General features: G+C 32.1%; 1 protein-coding gene across 2 annotated transcripts in view; it reads right to left on the reverse strand.

Moving 5' to 3' along the window:
- The window catches only part of CNTN5 (contactin 5), a 1,286,475-nt gene that overhangs the window by 721,625 nt on the left and 548,958 nt on the right, over nucleotides 1–15,892 (reverse strand). For both annotated transcript variants that reach the window (XM_088791491.1, XM_019741696.3), the window contains one exon: nucleotides 9,542–9,664. In XM_088791491.1, the coding sequence (XP_088647617.1) occupies nucleotides 9,542–9,596 (55 nt within the window). In that variant the 5' untranslated portion in view covers nucleotides 9,597–9,664. The remainder of the gene's footprint in view (nucleotides 1–9,541; nucleotides 9,665–15,892) is intronic.

Genomic DNA, 15,892 nt, shown 5'->3' on the forward strand with positions numbered 1-15,892 from the left:
GATATGTACGATTTTTAAGAAAAACATATTTTTTCAAAGTCTTTATATGTTGTTTTATGCCATGAACAATTATAGTTGCTTGTTATTAGACAATATACAAAGATCAATTTTCAATGTCCCAAATAAAGAAAACAATTTGCCATTGAAAGTCATTGCTGTTAATCTAGACTTAAGGGAGGCAGGACAAATCACTCCACAAAGGATGACCACGATACATACAAAAATAAACAAACAAACAAAAAACAAAACAAAACAAAAAACCCTAAACATCTTTTTGCGTGCCCCCAAGACATTTACATATTAGAGTTCTGAGCATTTTCTCATTGGCTTACACAAAAGCAACAATTATTTAATTTAAGGAAGACCTTGCAAGAAAAAGAAAACCTCTCCTAAATGTTTGGTCAAAAACTCTCTTAAACATTAGCTGATTCCTTGATTTAGTACTCAGTTTTTTTAGTTCCTTCTACCATTTCAATTATAATATTAGTTTCTAATTTTTCCTCATCATTTTGCTTTTCCTCTACTGAATACATTCTTGTTCATCTATGTTTCCATGATATGATTGAGTCTGGCAGTGAACATAATACCACAGTCATTGTTAGCATGATAGATGCAAAATGGATCTAACCTCTCCCTTATTCTAGACATTGTCAATACAGCTGAAAATCATGTTAGCTGTTTTTTGGTAAGCACATACAGTACTACTGCTGAGTCATAATGAAATCGATAAATAGCTATTGAATACCTGCAAGTCCAAATTGTTGCTGTGTTTTCTATCCCCAACTTCTGCAACAGAAACCTACCTATTCTGCCTTGCTTACCTTCTTGCCCAAGCCCTCCACTACATTTCCCACAAAGCATCTAACATGATCTTTTAACATGTTTTGTTGCTAAAAATGTGATCTGCTTAAAATGTGATCTGGTCTATGTCTAACTATTTATTTCACCCCTTATCACTCATGTCATAAATCCCCTTCATTGATATAGATTCTTCTCTCTTCATCTATATAGGTTCTTCTTCAAATATAGTAAGTCTGTTCCCTCTTGAGGGCTTTGACACTTGCCTTTCTCTGCTGCTGAAACACTTTCTCCAAGATATTAATGTGGCTTACTTTCCACATTAATCAGGTTTTTTGTTAGAGATCGACTCTGAGTGACCTTTCCTGATCATTCCATGTAAAGTACTACCTTTGTAGCTGATCAAATCACCATGCACATCACTTAATATCCCTTTATTTAATATCATTTTGGAAATTATTCCTATCAGACTTTGTTTTATTGCGTTTCTTACAAGTTGTCTATCATCTCTCCTAAAATGTGAATTCCTCTAGGATGCAGATTGTGTCTGCCTTGTTCACTGCCATATCCTTAGTTACTAGAGCAATATATAGTAGGCAGTGAATTAATATTTGTTAAATTAACAGACAGATGAATTAATTGGACTAAAAGCTACTTAGAATTTATTAAGCCATTGGACCTGGGAATGACAACATTTTTAAAAATTTCTCTTATTTCTGTAATCTCTATTCACAATATACAACACCTTTTATAAATTATGTATGTCATTATCACTTGGAAATTTTTATCTGTAGCTACGATTTGTTTTTTAGAAGAGAGACTGAACCCTAAATGAAACAAGTGTTGCATTTTGAGTTCTACTTAATCCCATTTTTTTTAAAAAAAAGTCAATTCCTACAGGGATTAAGAGGGAACAAATACAGACCCAGGGGACAAGTTGAAATAGTTCTTTCTCAGTTTAGTCTTCAACCAAAAATAGCTCTAGGCCAGCAAAGGCATGGTCAGATAGTTCATCTCTGAATGACCACAGAGGACCAAGTAGAGAGGCACATAAGCCAGGTGTCCACTTGGAGACCTTTAGAACATTTTGAAGCAAGATCTGCCAGACCTATGTTCTGAGTGGAAATAGGTGATATGAGGCCTGACCAACCTGATCAAAGGTAGTGACTGACAATTCAAAGATTTTTACCATTTATTTTTTCTTTGCTTCCGTTTTTCATTGCCTTTCTTCTTCTTCTCTCTGTATTTCTCATTCTTCCTTTTGAAAATCAAAAGTGTTTACTGGCTATTTTCACAGTCCCCTGAACTAACCTAGGATAATTGCTACTTCTTTAACCCAGGATTTCAGGAACTAAGACTTAGGTTAGTTCTTGGTATTGAAATACCTCAGAATGATCAGGTTAGAGAATACAAAATTATTCACCTTTTTTGGATGTTTTCTGACCAGAAATTGCAATAACCAGAAACATAGTTTACATTTTTCTTTACAGAAGAAAAGAATCAAACAATTAATTATTGCCTTTCATTCATTTAAAAAATAGGTACCCATACTTATAGAAAGTATTATGCTAGGTCTTGTGTATGAAACATCAGATAGAACAGGCACTGTCTCTCTTTCTATGGAACAAATGGCTTTGTATTTTCTAAGTTAAGCATATAAAAGCCATAACTGCAAAACATGCAAGTACTAGAAAGGAAAAGGTCATCACTTAAAACTATATTCATCCTTGATATGGACTGTTGAATGGTTACACCATACTTTAAATTCATACTGAGATCAAGTTCATGCTGCAAGCATAGCCACCATCATAAACTCATCATGAGAAATAACTAAGTTCTCTAACAAATTACAATGAGAATGAGATGAAAAGCATTTGTTTTAAATGCTAGAAAAGATAAATATTGCCATTGATACTACATCAAATAAATATCACAAAATATAGAAGTTGAGAAAGTTTCAAGAAATATGTAGTTAGCTTGCTTGATGGTTAGCCAAATAAGACTTTCCCAAAGAACTGAAATAAACAGGAGACGATATATAGCACTTAACTCATTTTCATTCTCACAACTAATTATATATAGTCTATTTTATACATGATATATATTCAGTATTTGGGGCCTGAAAAACCTATAAAATTGTTTAAAGTCAAGGTGAGCACAAATTTTCCTCTGCATTTCTTCTACATCTTACTCATGTTCAGCTTGCTTGGGTGCTTAGTGAAACTATCTGTCTCTCTACATGCAGAATAGACTTGCATTTGAAGCAATGAGATAGAGAAAAGTAGCTGTTTTCTTGCTGACAAGTCACTCAAATTACTACATAAGGGCTTCCCAGAAGTTCATGATAAGCTATAAAACAATCTTCACCATAAATTGGCATATTTCACAGTAATATTACTGTGATAGAAATTTATCTGTACTTAAACAATGATATTTGAAAGCATTGGTTCACAAGTTCTAGTAGACACTGGATACGATATGAATTATTTGAGCATTATTTTATAATAACAAAGAGAACAAATGCACATGATTAATTTTCTATCAGCAAAGATTTACCATTGTTGAAAATAATAATGCCAGTAAGAATCAGTCCAGTTTAAGAAGCAAGAGATAAATTTTACAGTACTTTCTAAATTACAAAACACTTATATATTATGATATATATAATATTATGATATAATATTGCTTAGTCCTTACCTAATACTTTAGTGGAAAATATTTATAATATTTTTTTTATGTAAGAGAAATAACATTTAGCTAACCTAATAACTTAATTCTTTTTTTAATCTTCAACACACTGAGAACACATATTTGCTCTCATTTTTTTAGGATGCTGAATCTGCCTCTTTAGTTGATGGTTTCTATCACTCCAGAAATTGCTGACAATTATAGATACCTTAACAGATTTTATTTGCCTTTAAGGTAAAAATAAAACAAAACTCACTAAATTCAAGTGACCCTCCCCTGCTGACAAGGAAAAAATTAAATCGTCTTCTGATTAATTACATGTCTAATTCCACCAGCGCACAGATGATAAGAGTCAGCTTGGTTTCCTGCACTGAGGTAAGCTCCATTATAATCATGACTTCCTAGGGACCAATACTATGTGCACAGACATAATTTCAAAATGATTAAGCAGGAGCCATAATCTATTTCTCTTTCTCCAATGCAGTAGGCCAGTCAGGCTTAATATTATCAGGCACCTGTTTTTCTTTAACACTTCTGTTTTCATTTTTCTCTTAAAGTTCTTAGGCTGCACTAGCTGACAGTGACAAAGTTCTGTGTTATTTACCACACTGCCACCAAGAAGAAGAAGAGTATTTGTATAAGCTTATCAATGACAGACATTCTCTGTTCAATAGTATATCATCCTCTTGGCAGAAGGAACAAACTGTCACCTTTCCAATAAAATGAATTTAACCCAAAGGAGGAAAATTGGGTCAAAGTAGAAGGAAAAAAATGCTTTCTGTGGTTCTTGTTGTTTTTAAAGCAATACAGCTTATATCAGAAGCATCTGAAAGTAATTCAGGATAATGTAACTAGATGAACTTCTTTAGGAAGGAGGTCAGTGTAGCTCTGAGAAACTGAGTTTCTTCTCATCACCCTCGTGTTGTCTGGTATGTTGAAAGCATTTCTATAGGAAGTGTCTTCTCATTATTCTTCCAATAGTTACCATCTATTTGACATGGGACATGTAATAGAATCTACCTGCGTCTCATCCTTTTTGAGAACGAACACTATTTAACTTGCCCAAGTACAAGATATTGAGCCACAAAATTTCCAAATTACTTTGAATTCAAAGATTTATAAATTTACCTAAGACAATATTCCTTTTTCTAGTTTAAAAGATATATAAATATATCTAATTTTAAAAAAATCAAATTAAATATTATTCTTAAGTCTATAACTTGGGTAGAAATGCATTTGGGGTGTTGAAATATATATGTTGGTACTGGGGAGTGCAAATAAAATGCTTTTTAAAAAATCTTCAACCAAATGAATCTAATAATGACTGCTTTCTAGCCTATTCTAATAATAAATAGTATCAATTAATATTTATATATGACTTATTTCACATGCACTTTTCCCCCTAATCTCAGTGTCATATCAGGCTGTTTTATGACATTTCATAGAAAGAAACCAATTCGTAATACTGTTGTAATACATTTCTCCAATTTTAAAATATTTAAAAATAAACAAAAATTATTACTAGCCTCATTCCAAAAAGAGTATGCTAATTAAAAATCCCATTGAATAGGATTCTCTGTATAACAGAGCAGGGTAATTAAACCCTTCAGGTTTGTTGTTTGGTTAAAAATGGAGATCGAATGAAAAGCAACGTACAAAGAGCCAAAGAATGTGAGTAAAGTTGCTTATGAATTCAAAGAAGATAAATCCTGAACCTTACTATCTCCTCCTAATCACTATCTCTACACATATTTGGAAAAACAACAGATCTTTGAAGACAAAGTTTTAAAGAAAACAATAATGTGGACTTTGCTACAGTAGAGATTGAAATGTTGATGCTTTTTGTCACATATAAATACAGAACTAGATTCCTCCCCCAAATGGTTTCACACATTCTATCGTGAGAAGCTTAGATTGTATTGATGTCAATTGTCTCATTGATAAAAACAATTATACTGATATTAAAGCTTTTTTAAGCTCAGCTAATGATGTTAAATCCCAGTGCTCTTACTGTCACTGTATCTGAAATAAAGCTAGAGAATATTCCATCTTGTTTATTATTACCTAAAACAGCTTGTTATTATTTGCATGTAGAACATCTGTATATATAATATGTAGTAGAGCTAAAAAAAAACTGGCACTGTGGACCACTTCCTTTCTGAAAATGTTCTGTTATCACTCATTCCTAGAGTCTCCCCAAACTTATAACTCACGTTTCATTCTTTTCAAGCCATGCTTTCTCTTGCCCTTTAAAAGCACACACTTCTCAGACTTTCTTCCTTGCCTTATGACTTATCATTTTATACATAATCCTTGGGTGATTATTTTCTTTCCCAGAGCTTCAAATTCATCTATTCAATAATGAACCCCAAATTTATTATACTTTTGGCTCAGTTATCTTCTCTGAACTTCAGACATTTTCACCTGAATCTGCTACAGATATGTGAAACTTAATATGTGCATTATTGAGCTCAGTATTTCCCCACTCTACTGCTACACCTATTTTATTCAGTATCCAAATAAATGACAATATCATCTACTCTATAAGTAAAATGAAACAATGTCCTCTAATGCAAAATTTTAAATCATTTACCAAGTCCTATATACTTTATTGCCAAAATGCATTTGAAACTTTCATCTCTTGTTAGTGCCCTTCAGTACTGTCTTATTTTATGTCCTAATCATATTTTGTCCTAATTATTTTTTAATTTGTATACAATAAGGTTTACTCTGTGTTCTTAAGTTAAACTGCTTTTGGTATATGCACATTGTCACATTCACCATTACAGTGTCATACAGAATCGTTTCACCACCCTAAAAAATGTGTTATGCTTCATTCACACATTCAATCATTCTCTGACCCCAACCAGTGGTGATCACTGATTTGCAAGGTCTCTAGTTTTGCCCTCCCCAAAAGATCATATAAATGGAATCATACAATTTGTAGTCTGTTTAGACTATTTGCATTTAATAATATGCATATACGATTCATCCATGTGTTTGCATGGTGTGACAGTTCATTTCTATTTATCACTGAAAAGTATTGCATTATGTGGAATTTCTACAGTTTGTTTATCCATTTCCTTATTGAAGGGCATCTTGCTTGTTTCCAGTGTTTGGTGATTATTGATAAAACTCCGATAAACATTTATATGCAGGTATTTTGTGTAAGCACAAGTTTTAAAATCAGCGAACTACATGCCTAGGAGTCCAATTGCCTGATTAGACGGTGAGTGCTTGTACCATTTGCCTTCCCACAAGCAATGAATGGCACTCCTGTTTTCTGAGTCCTCACCAGTAATTGGCATCGTTTTTACTTTTTTGTTTTTCTGGATCTTAGCCATTTTGATATGTGTAGTCTCACAGTTGTTTTAATTATAGGTCCATTTTTAATATGAGGTCGTATATCCCTGTGAAAGCTGTCATCCTTTTATTGCTCTCAACAGACAGTTTTTAAACATATGACTGTGTTTCCCAGTTAAACACACCCAAGATATTCCATCAATTAAAAAAATGAATAAAACAAACAGGGAATGCAGCCTGGGTCTTTTCTTATTTCTTTAATCAGTTTTGCTGGTTCAAATAACAGCAACAACATAAAATGTGCTCATAACCTATAGTTTAATTACCCTAATTTTCTGTAATCGTTATCAAGTCAGGGTGCCAAATAGCTCCTATAATGCAATACCCATAGACAAAGGCAATAACCAGGGAAAACTATAGAATAACATACTAAATAATGAAATAATTAAGTAAATATTCAATGTAAGTATTACCAAGTAACAAGAACGTAACAAGGGCTATACCTTCAAAATAATGTTAAAATGAGGATGTAAAGGTGAAAGATTTTTAATATAATTATCTTTGATAACTGCTTCTTTCTTGTATTGAATCAATTCTAAACAGATATCTAGAGCAGCGGATAAATTGATCAATTAAAAATAACTTATATATGATTCAGATTAAATGTAGATTGTTAAAAATCAAATCTCATGTAAAAATTACAAACGTCCTTTTTTTTTCCAGCTTTGTCCATAACATATGAGCGGCAACTTACCTGCAAAATCAGCCTTATTATTCCTACAGTCCAACGTTACATTTTACTCTATGGAAAGAGCGGCACCTTCATTCCCTTATGAGCTGGAAATCTAGCGATCATGGACCCCACTTCAAAGTGAGTATTTTCATCTTCCCACAACCACAGTATAATACCTCTTTTGCAATGACTGTTTATTTGGGAGACTAATGTTGGGCCAGTATAAGAAACTAAAACTTTAAAGTGATATTACAGAATACCATTCTCTTCTCACCTAACATTGTCAGATTAATAAATAAAACCACTCCCTAACTTTAAATTTTACATAAAATATTGCATGGAACATACTGGAACAAAAGCAATCATTTGTTGTTTATTTGAAATTCTGACTTAACTGGGCACCCTTTATTTCATCTTGCAGGCTTATCTCCAGTCCCTTCAGTTAGTTTCTGAGTTCAAGACGAGAATGACATTGAGAAGGTAAAAGAAAAATAGACTAAATGAGCAGGGAAGATGGTAATACTGCATAGAAGGAAGCTAAGATCGGATAAACTATTTGAAGACTCTTTTTGTTTTAACTAACCATAATATCGATGGACTAGGGTTCTTACTTAACTTTCAATGTTTCTGAAACTATTCATTTTTGCACATTTTCACAGATGTCTTTATCAATATTTTATAGAGATCTCATCCTACCCTTCATGTCTCTTAAACCTGTTATTTTTTCCTGTAAATAATGATGGTCACATATAATAATAATAATACATCAATAACTGTTTTGTTTTGCAGCTAATTACTAGTATTTAAACATGGAAAAAGCTTTTATGTATCTTTTAAAAAGCATTTAGATACATGTGAATGTTAGAGTTATTGCATTTAAACATATAACATGCATTAATATGACTGGCATACTAGATTTTTCGCTGTATATAAAAACATTCCTTTAAATTTCAAACAAAGTTCTTGAGTACAATCTAAATTGAGGATTCCATTTTTGGTTTTAAAGAGGAGTCATCCATCATACATGTTGCAGTTACACTGGAAGCACTAAATAACAGAATATAGCCACTGAGTTAAATTTAATCAAGCTAAAATGTTACTTGTATAAGCATTTAAATCTTCACTACAATTTAAATTCTACACATTCTTAAATTAAAACAAGAAAGCTTCTGGCATATTAATTTTTAGCATTCTGATGGTATTACTCCAAAGAACATAAACTACTTTTGTAGAATAAAAGATCTCATTTTAGATCCAAGATATAGAACAATAAAGTTGATTAGAACAAAGTTAGAGAAGATGAGACAATAAAAAACTACACTGAAAAAACAAAAAAAAACAAAAACTACACTGTTAGAGATGCCTTTAAATGACTGTATGAGTGTAATAAAGATAGCATGGTTCTATTTTTAGATGGTGAAATTTAGGATTGTAATGAGACCTTTTTTTTAATAATTACCTGTTATGAAATATATATATATATATGGAGTGCCAAAAAATGTATACAAGTGGAGACACTTTGGTCAGTGCTACTCAAGCAGTAGTTCACCATAATCAGAAGTGTCTGCACGCTGATGGTAACCACTTTGATCACCTCTTGCAATTGCAGAAGTCAAACATGACTTGTACTCATCTTTTGTTATTGATGTAGATTGAGTATTACAATTTTGATACAGTGTTTCTTCCTTAAAATGTGCATACAATCATTTGGTACCATATGTATATAAACATATATATACCCAAATATTCTGAAGGCTCACAATGGTTTATATTATAAATAAAAGTCAATGAGGTGGAGTGGATACTCATTTCATTAACATTTATTTAGTATTTTTCTAAGCACTTTAGTATATTGAATTGTATATCACTTTTTGAAATGCTAACAAAGGTTTAAGGATTGTTTTTCTTTTGTTGAAATTTATGAATACCGATATAAATTTAAAAGAATATCTGAAGGTATTTTGTAATGAAGACTTTTATATGTTTTTGCTATTTGATAGGTAAGGCAGAATTTTTTACCTGAAAGACACCCAGCGATTGACAGAAACAGAATTACTTTCCAAGAGGAAGCCATCCTTCTTCACTAAGATTTCCTGTCTCAGCGTGTTTAGCAGCTCTAACGTTTCTTCATTAAAAAATGCCCTGTTGAGATAAATAACAGTTTTCAAAAAACAGAGGAAATAAATGAAAAAGCAAACACAAACCAATTTTTAAAGATCTCATAATAAAATGATAAATGACTTTTAGTGCAAAGGTCAGATTAATGTATACTTTGATATTGACAACAATAATACAATTTCCATTAGAATTAATTTAATGTGTAACAAAAAATTTCAGAGAAGTGATAAACTTTGCCTATCACATTTATTTATATTGAATGTTCCCTAACAGATAATAAAAACATCAGGTTCTAACGGGGATGATTTTTCCTCACAGGGAATGTATAAGAGCTATATTTATTACATTAGACAAATTATTGGACTAGAAAAATAGGGTACAGGAACCAGTTACACTAATATATACTCCTCTGCTCTAGAACATAACTAATGATCAGTTAGCCAAGCGACTTTACATATTGTGCCTATAGCTCATGTAAACCTCCACAGGGAATTTTTCTCATTTAAGTATTAATGTCAAATGCTTTTGTTTATAACTCCTGTGATTATCTGCATTATGTTGTAATTCCCTTCTTGGTGAGCTATTTCTCTCAGCATCTTTTGCTGCCTGGAACCTAAGGGAGATAACAATTTTCATGAATATTTAACTTTTTTTTTTTGTCTAATGCCATTTTTATAACAATAACCAGTATAACAAATTAATGTCCTTTGATTGCTTTATTTGTCTTGAAAGATACAATAAGCATAAAAATATATAAAATTATCATATGGAACTTCCTGCAAGAACTTGACAAATGTGCATTAAAAATTCCTATAATAGAGAAGTAACTTCTGAATTTTTAGGTGTCACTGTCCTTCTTGGTGACCTTCTTGGCAAAAAGTGATTAAATTGAGAAATAATTGTGCAGTGTATTTATAATTGTTTTAAAAAATACTTTTTAAATAATGATAGATTTTTGGCAACTGATTCCTCTTTATAGACTTGGAGGTTCAGGCTATCTCAAATTTTAGAAAACATCTTAAATAGATAGCCAAGCATTTTTACTCCAGCTTGGTCATAATTTAGTATATTCATACCAAAGAGGGAAATCTCTTGTTAGTGACTCTTCTACCTGAATAATAGTAGTTTCACTTTTTTTTATAGATTTAAATTTACGCCTTGGTAAATTATTTTAATTACATGGCTATGGATCAGAATGGAGAAGAATTTTATTAAGAGTTAACAATGGTTGATTCATAGTCACCCTTCAACAAAGTATTTTTCATCATTTTTTTTATAAGTAAATATCAGAAATACAATTTGACAGACAAAAAATTACTTTATGGTTAATTTTTACAATTTAAAATATTTTTATTATTTGTATACTGCTTTTTAACCAGAAAGGAATAGAAGAAAATCAGCACTTCACACATAACAATTAAAGAGACTTAAATTTGCTAGAACTACAACTATGATTCATGAGAGCTGCATATTTGAATTAGTGGATTTTCAATCCACAGTGAAATTGGCCTTCTGACCATGAGTTCTGAGAAGTTAACATAGTTTTGCTTAACTTGTTTTGATGAGCTTCTGCCTTAGTCTACGTTCCCAAAGCTCTATTTCCCTTTCTATTTACATTCTCTGTTGTCTTAAATGTTCTTTATCAACAAATGCAAATATTTTCAGCACACTTATATGTTGTACCCTGAGAATGTCAAAGCAAAAATGTACATGTTCCATTTCTTTAAAAATGCCATTGGGATTCTGACAGGGATTGCATTAAATCTGTATATTGCTTTGGGTCATATGGCCATTTTAACTATGCTGATTCCATCCAATCCATGAGCACAGGATGTCTTTCCATTTCTTTGTGTCTTCTTCAATGTCTTTAAGATGTCTTATGGTTTTCAGCGTATAGGTCTTTCACATCGCAGAAAAACAGACACATAGACAAATGGAATAGAATTGAAAACCCAGAAATAAACCCACATAAATATGGACAGATAATTTTTGACAAAGAAGCTAAAAACACACAATGGAGAAAAAATAGCCTCTTCAATAAATGGTGCTGGGAGAATTGGAAAGGCACGTGCAAAAGAATGAAACTGAACTGGTATCTGTCACCATGTACCAAAATTAATTCAAAATGGTTCAAAGACTTAAGCATAAGCCCTGAAACAATAAACTGCATAGAAGAAAACATAGGTACTAAAATTATGGACCTTGGATTCAAAGAGCATTTTATGAATTTGACTCCAAAGGCAAGGGACGTAAAAGCCAAAATAAATGAATGGGACTATATCACACATAAATATTCTACACAGCAAAAGAAACCATCGACAAAATAAAGAGGCAACCAACTGAATGGGAGAAGATTTTTGCACAGTGCCTCCAATAAGGGGCTAATATCCAAAATATACAAAGAACTCATACAACTCAACGACAAAAAAAAAGCAACCCAATTGAAAAATGGACAGAAGACCTGAAGAGGCATTTCTCTAGAGAGGACATACAAATGACAAATAGAAACAAAACAATGCTCAACATCACTAATCATCAGAGAAATGCAAATAAAAACCACAATGAGATATCACCTCACCCCAGTCAGAATGGCTATCATCAACAGGACAAATAGTAACGAGTGTTGGAGAGGCTGTGGAGAAAAAGGAGCCCTCATACACTGTTGGTGGGAATGCAGATTGGTGCAGCAGCTATGGAAGGCAGTGTGGAGGTTCCCCAAAAAATTAAGAATGGAATTAACATATAACCCAGCAATCCCTCTCCTGGGTATCTACCTAAAAAGCTGAAAACATTTATCCATAAAGATGCGTGTGCTCCAATGTTCATAGCCGCTTTATTTACCGTGGCCAAGACATGGAAACAACCAAAGTATCCTTCGATAGATGAATGGAGAAAGAACTTGTGGTATATATACAATGGAATACTCTTCAGCGGTAAGAAAAGATAAAATAGTACCATTTGTGACAACATGGATGGGTCTTGAGATTATAATGCTAAGCAAAATAAGTCAGACAGAAAAAATAGAGAACCATATGATTTCACTGATATGTGGTATATAAAACTGAAAACAACAAAAGAACAAGACAAACAAATGAAGGAACAAAAACTCATAGACATAGAAAATAGTTTAGGGGTTACCACAGGGGAAGGGGGAATGGGGCTCTAGAAGAGGGTAAACAGGATCTACTATATGGTGATGAAAAAAGAACTCACTCTGTATGGTGAACACAGTGTAAGATGTAGATAATATATTACAGAATTGTACACATGAAATCTATGTAACTTTACTAACAATTGTCACCCTAATAAACTTTAATTAAAAAAAAAAACATACACATGTTTGCACACACATACACACACACACACACACACAGATATACACACACAGACGTTAACACAGGACATGAGCCAAATAAGCAGGACAGTGTAAGTGTAATATAGATATAGAACTATCAAAAGGGTATCTATATGTAAGGATGGCAGGCATTAGGAATGGTACAGAAAGATTGTTAGTGAAATTTCCAGAAGACATTGAGCTTAGACAAATATCTTACTTCTGAATAGGACAGTGCAGGGATCACACTGAGCACATAAATAAATAAGTTAATATAAGAGACTGATCAGACTATGAAGAAATTAACACAGAGTGAAGGACAGTTAGTGGTTTGAGGATAAAAGGAACTAATTTATGGGAGGAATTTCTGACAAGATGACATTTAGGTCCAGTATTAATGTTATCAACATGCCATTATGAAATAATCCTTATATATGCATTTTGGCACATTTTAAAAATTGTCAAATAAAAATAGTACAGTAAAATGTGTTCCTAAAATAATCCAATTTTATTTTAAAATCTCTGCAAACAAAAAGAAGTCTACATGTATCTGTGAGGGTTGTGTGTGTGTGTGTGTGTGTGTGTGTGTGAATGGGTGTGTGTGTGTGTGTGTGTGTGTGTGAATGGGTGTGTGTGTGTGTGTGTGTGTGTGTGTGTGTTTCATTTTCAAGCATCATTGATTGGGGCTTAAACACAAAAAATGATACTTTTTCAAAAGCTCTTCTTTTTAAGATATCTAAATTAGATTCTTCCTTTTCACTGTCCTTTCTTTGCATTCTCTCTCTCAAAGTAACGTAAAAGGTAAATGAAATACTATTCTTTAGGTTCTGAAATATGTAAGCTTGTATATGCCTCTACTGAAAACACAATTATACCATTAATTTAATAAAATCCCTGTATTAAAGTAATAAAATAATGTAATTAATCATATATATATTAAGTTCCTACTACATGCCAGGTTAAATTACAATCAGTTAATAAATGTTACTAAAGCATATCAGATGCATGCGTTAATGGAGACTGACCGTTGCACATTAAACTGCTGTTCATCAAGAGATTGAAAAGCCATAAATACTAATTTGGAAACTACTAATCAGATACAGTTTTACAAAACTCACATTTTTAAAAGAGCTTATTTCAATGTTTAGACTAAATATCTATTATCACCTGTGATAGTCAAAGAAAAATATACAAAATGACATCATATTATTTTGCATTTTCCCCTAAATTATTACAAATAATTTCAAGTAAAGTAAAATAAGTAGATCAGTGCTTTAGTATTAAGCCATATATTCTAAATAAGAAATGCATTGTGTGGTTGATTGCACAGACAAGTACTTAAAAATATCATATCTTTACTGGAGTCTGAAATAGAATTGCAAAACATGCTACATCAAATATATCAAGTGATAGTATGCTGCCACTTAAATACAAGTTAGTTTTTTTTTTCTTAAAGATATATATAGGAAACTTGTTAAAGACATGTGTATGTAAGTGTGTGACAAGAGAGAGTGAGAGTGAGTGAGAGAGAGAGAGAGCGAGAGAGAGAGAGAGCGAGAGAGAGAGAGAGAGAGAGAGAGAGAGAGAGAGAGAGAGAGATTGAAAGAGAAACATTTCTATTATTGCCTGCTGATCTTTCTCCAGTTCTCTGGAAATAATTTTGTATAGTTTGGCTCCATATAGGCTATTCACACAGCAGTTAGAATTATATTTTAAAACATAAATCAGACTACATTATTTTCCTGATTCAGTAGTTTATTTTTTAAATAAAATCCAAATTCCTTATATAGTTTATAAGACCATATACAGAGGGTACAAAAAAACTGCACATACATTTTAAGATAACATCTCTTAAAATGAGTATACATTTCTTTTCCTTTTTTTGGCACCCATGGTACATAATCTGGTACCTGTCTAACTCTAATTTCATCTCCTAGCATTCTATATTCCAGTCCCACTACATGGACTTTCTTGTTGCTCATCAAATATGCAAAGCAATCAGTATCTCCTCGTTTACTTTGCCTGAACCTCTCCACCATCAGTTTTTACCAGACTGCGTAGCTTTAAATGATTGACGACTCTGCTCCTCAAACTTTTTTTTTCTCTTTTTTTTTTTTATTAGTTTCAGGTGTACAAGCCTTTCTTGATCACTCTCCTTAAAAATAGCAAGCTCCCTCCACTGTTCCTGTCAACCCTGTCACTGGTTTTTATTACATTGTCCCTGCCTTATTTCTTGTCTTAGCAATTATTAGTGCTTGAGGGTAGGCAATTCTCTTTTTTTTTTCTTTTACTTTTTAATTATCTTTTTCTACTACTGGGATATAATATCCATGAAAGCAAGAATGTTTGTCCTTTTCATCTTTGTAGACCTAGCATCTAGACCAGAACCTGCCTGTTTTTAATTAATACTTTTGAATAAAAATTATTAAATAAAGTGATGACTCTTGTAAGTAAATTATTTGGCACAAGGTATTGCAAGAAAAAAACTTACTCTCTCTTAAATTTCTATAATTCTAGCAACAGCTACCATTTATGAATGTCTATGTGCCAGGCATTGTGTTATGCATTTTACTATACAACCTCTATTAATTAACTTGACATATCTTATTTATGAAAATAATTTGCCCAGATGACACAGCAAGTGAAAGCAAGAACTAAGGTAAGAATAACGTAGACATTTAAGCTACATTATCTCTTCCAGCAGAACTTCACAGCAATCTCTACAAAAGTATGACACAACTGAGTCTGGTATTGAGTTTAATAATAATAATAATAATAATAATAATAATAATAATAATAAAATCATTTAAAAATCATACAGACATACCTTAAATGTTGTCATTTAATTAATGTAATGCTATATGCTTTGGCTAGTCTTATTATACAGGAATAATATCTTTTTTCCTGATGATAAATAT

The sequence above is a fragment of the Rhinolophus sinicus genome, chromosome 14 (genome assembly GCF_057876585.1).
Source record: "Rhinolophus sinicus isolate RSI-liver-muscle chromosome 14, RSI-T2T, whole genome shotgun sequence".
Taxonomy (NCBI): domain Eukaryota; kingdom Metazoa; phylum Chordata; class Mammalia; order Chiroptera; family Rhinolophidae; genus Rhinolophus; species Rhinolophus sinicus.